General features: G+C 38.6%; 1 protein-coding gene across 1 annotated transcript; it reads left to right on the forward strand.

Annotated features, from left to right (window-relative positions):
* The first annotated feature begins 289 nt into the window (after window positions 1-289).
* LOC109017147 lies at window positions 290-2,428 on the forward strand. The gene has a single exon (XM_018999456.2). It carries the CDS (start codon window positions 628-630, stop codon window positions 2,134-2,136), a length of 1,509 nt encoding a protein of 502 aa, XP_018855001.1. The 5' UTR covers window positions 290-627; the 3' UTR covers window positions 2,137-2,428.
* Window positions 2,429-3,644: the final 1,216 nt, after the last annotated feature.

Raw genomic sequence — 3,644 nt, forward strand, 5'->3', positions numbered from 1 at the left:
CTTTCATACTCATTTTTATGAGAATTAAAGGGAATTATAAGGATTTGAAAATAAGAGAGTATAAAATATATATATATAACTTAGCTCATGATGATGTAGCTGATCTACCTATACTTTCCTACTTATTTTTATGCTTTCACACTAACGATTACATAAAATATTATGAAACCTATTCAATCATGATCAGATTCGTTGATGCCAAAGAATGGGAAATAAAACAATGTCCACAAGTTTATGGTAAAATCAATTAATAATTAACATTCAAATATATGTAGTAACACTTCCCACGCAAGAATCGGAGAGCATCATCATGCATCAAAGGAACTTCAACGTTCAAACTAGCACTCACTCTCTCTCTCTCTCTCTCTCTCTAAAATAATACAAAATTCTCCGTTTCTTACTCTGCTTGAACTGTCCAAACGCGTCCGCATGAACGAGCTCCGAAATGTCCTCCCTCCATGCTGCCTCCATTCATTCCCACCACACCATATATATGCTTAAGTTTCTCTTTCTCCAATCTCAACCCCAAAACCCTACCTATCTTTCTGCAACCATATAATTAGCATCAACTGACACATACACCTAAGTACGTACACCTCTTAACCTACGGGAAGTAAGCTTTTGGCTATGGTTGTTGCCACCATGGCCTGGCTCTCTGGGGCCTCCAAGAAAATCCACCCCGATCGTCATCTCCCCCTTTTCTCCCACCACGACAAGTCACCCCCGGCCACCCTCGGAATCCTCGCCTTCGAGACCGCCAAGACCATGTCCCGTCTCATTTCTCTCTACAGGTCTCTCACCGACGATGAAATCTCGAAGCTCAAAAAGGAAACCATGAAGTCCAAAGGTATCGCCTTCCTGAACTCCATTGACGAAGGCTTCCTTCTCAACCTTGCCTGCGCCGAGCGGCTCGAGGATCTCAATCAGGTGGCCATCACCGTCTCTCGCTTAGGCCACAAATGCTCCGATTTTGGACTCAGCCGTTTCGATCTTGCCTACAATGATTTGAAACTCGGAGTCATTGACATGGGCAAACTCGGATTCCGTTCAAGTAACATCCAGAAAATCATCCGAAAAATGGAGAAAAGAATTTCTGCTACCGCCAACCTGTACGCAGCTTTGGAATCTCTTGCCGAAATGGAAGCGTCGGAACGAAAAGTTCAGCGGTGGAAGGACACCGGCCTTGGTCCAAAACAGAAAACGAACTTGGATTACTTAAACCAGAAAATCGCGTTTCACAAAAAACAGGTGCAACAATACAAAGAAACCTCGTTATGGAGCCAGAGCTTCGACAGAAGCGTCGGACTCATGGCTCGTATAGTTTTCATTATCTACGCCCGAATCTGCACTGTTTTTGGACCCTACAATCCGTGTCTACCATCTGTGTTGAAGAATTTTTCACGTCCTACTTTAACTCGGGAAAGGCAACCTTTTTGGAACGTCCATTTCAACCTCAAAGACGAAGAAATATACGGGAACTATTGCCTTATCGAACGTCGAGAAAAGAACGAAAAGCTCACTTCGAAATCGGGTCCGATTCCAAATAAGTCGAAAATGGGTATGGTTCGGTTTCTCAGTAATGAAATGATGAACCCGTTTTTCTTGGACGATCCAGGGTGTACGGGTAACACGAACTGCGGTGCGATGAGAAAGATTAACCGGGTTTTCGGGTTGGCTCCACCGTCCACGGTGGGAGGGTCTGGGATCTCGGTACGGTACGCGAATGTGATACTATACGCGGAGCGGTGTTTGTACACGCCGGAAACAATAGGAGAGGACGGGAGGGAGGAATTGTACAACATGTTGCCGGCGAATCTCAAGTCGACGGTCAGAGGAAAGCTTAAGAGACATTGGTTGAAAAAGGAGGAGGAATCCGATGGGTTCGATGGGTACTCGCTGGCAGAGGGGTGGAGGGAAGCTCTGGAGGAGATATTGGGGTGGCTAGCGCCCCTTGCTCACGACACAGTGAGGTGGCAGGCGCAGAGGAACTTGGAGAAGCGTATCAATTTCGATCCTGAGCCGACAGTGCTGCTGTTGCAAACACTACATTACGCAGATTTGGAGAAGACGGAGGCTACAATTGTCGACGTTTTGGTGGGGTTGAGTTGCATATACATGTACGAGAATAGATGGTAATTACCTGGTAATTCTTGTGCTAGCTAGCTGGTGATCATCACTCATATACATGGGTACATGCATATACATGATCCATGCAATATTAAAGGGCTCCAAGTCGATCGATCGGGACTGTGTTTAATTTGCATTTAAGATCAGGCTTTTGCTTGTTCTTTTAGTTCAAGTGATTTTTTTCCAGCTTTTATATTTTTTCTTGAAAAAATAAAAAGACGGAATTAAAAGAAATAATAAATTATGCTTTAAGGCTTTGATTTTGTTTTAATTTATGTCCTTTGATCCAAGAATTTGGATCGAGTTACGTGTTCGTCTTTTTTAATCACTCTCGATATATATAGCTAGGATTAATGTACGATATTGTTAAAAAAGATTGAGATTTTAAATAAGTGATCTAATTTGGATTAATGGAGATAAGTTACTAGCTAGAAAAGTGAAAAATATGATTGGAAGTTATTTTTCAGTTAATAATGTTAAGTACAAGTTTTAAATAGATAAATTTCACTTAAATCATTTGTAGAAAGGTGGATTCGGCCATTAGAAAAGAATATTTTTTTACACTTCATTAAACATGTGATCTATTTTTATACAAAAACTTGCATATAATATATAATTTATATATTTAAAATTTGTATAAATTATTTCTCTTTTGTAATACATCTAAGGACCGATCAATTGATGGGATTTGCAGACGTATAATAATATAATAATGTGGCCAATTATAACCTAAAGTGGACCAACCCTTAGCTTGTATACATTACAAGAAAATTGTTTATTTGTGGCTAGTTATTTTTTGTGAAAATGATTATTTCTTATTAAAATGAATCTGTTTTAATCAAAAATAATCATTCTTATTATAAATAATTCATTACAAATATTTATTTTTTTTGTTGTGATAATTATATATACGTACGTACGACGTGCATGCTTGATAATTATAAGTTAGGTTTAAATCAATTCGGCGAGGTTTAAGTAATTAGGTCACATCAACATTATGATTACCCATAAAAACCGCCACCAATTTGGCGAGGTTTAAGTAATTGATTAAGTGAAGCTGCTAGCTGTTGTGGCGTACGTTCAGAGACATGAGTACGTGTAGTTGGCCAGCTATATAAATAAAGAAAGATGGTACAAAAGAATAATAATTAGAAGAATATATCGACAATATGGATGCATGATACATGGGGTCCGCCTGGAAGAGAAGGCATGGAACCGACGTCCTTCCATTCATAGTTGGCCCGGTCGGTCCGTTATATCGATATGGTGATAATTTTTTAATAATAGATTTTATTTTTTTAAAAAAAAAATTATATAATAATATTTACGTACTCTACGATTATATATAACATTATTCTTAATCGACTTGACGCTTCCAAAATATTTGGGTGGAAAGAGTTTTTATTTTTTATTTTCCCATGAAGATGAATACTGTTATATCTATGTCAGATCATCATGTAAACTTAGTTTAATTACACCATCTAATAGATCAAGATTGATATTGGAAATATTGCATG

Source organism: Juglans regia, chromosome 4, assembly GCF_001411555.2.
Source record: "Juglans regia cultivar Chandler chromosome 4, Walnut 2.0, whole genome shotgun sequence".
Lineage (NCBI taxonomy): Eukaryota > Viridiplantae > Streptophyta > Magnoliopsida > Fagales > Juglandaceae > Juglans > Juglans regia.

Bases quoted from the DNA above. Each gene is read 5' to 3' on its own strand.
- LOC109017147 (XM_018999456.2), top strand. From the start codon at position 628: ATGGTTGTTGCCACCATGGCCTGGCTCTCTGGGGCCTCCAAGAAAATC.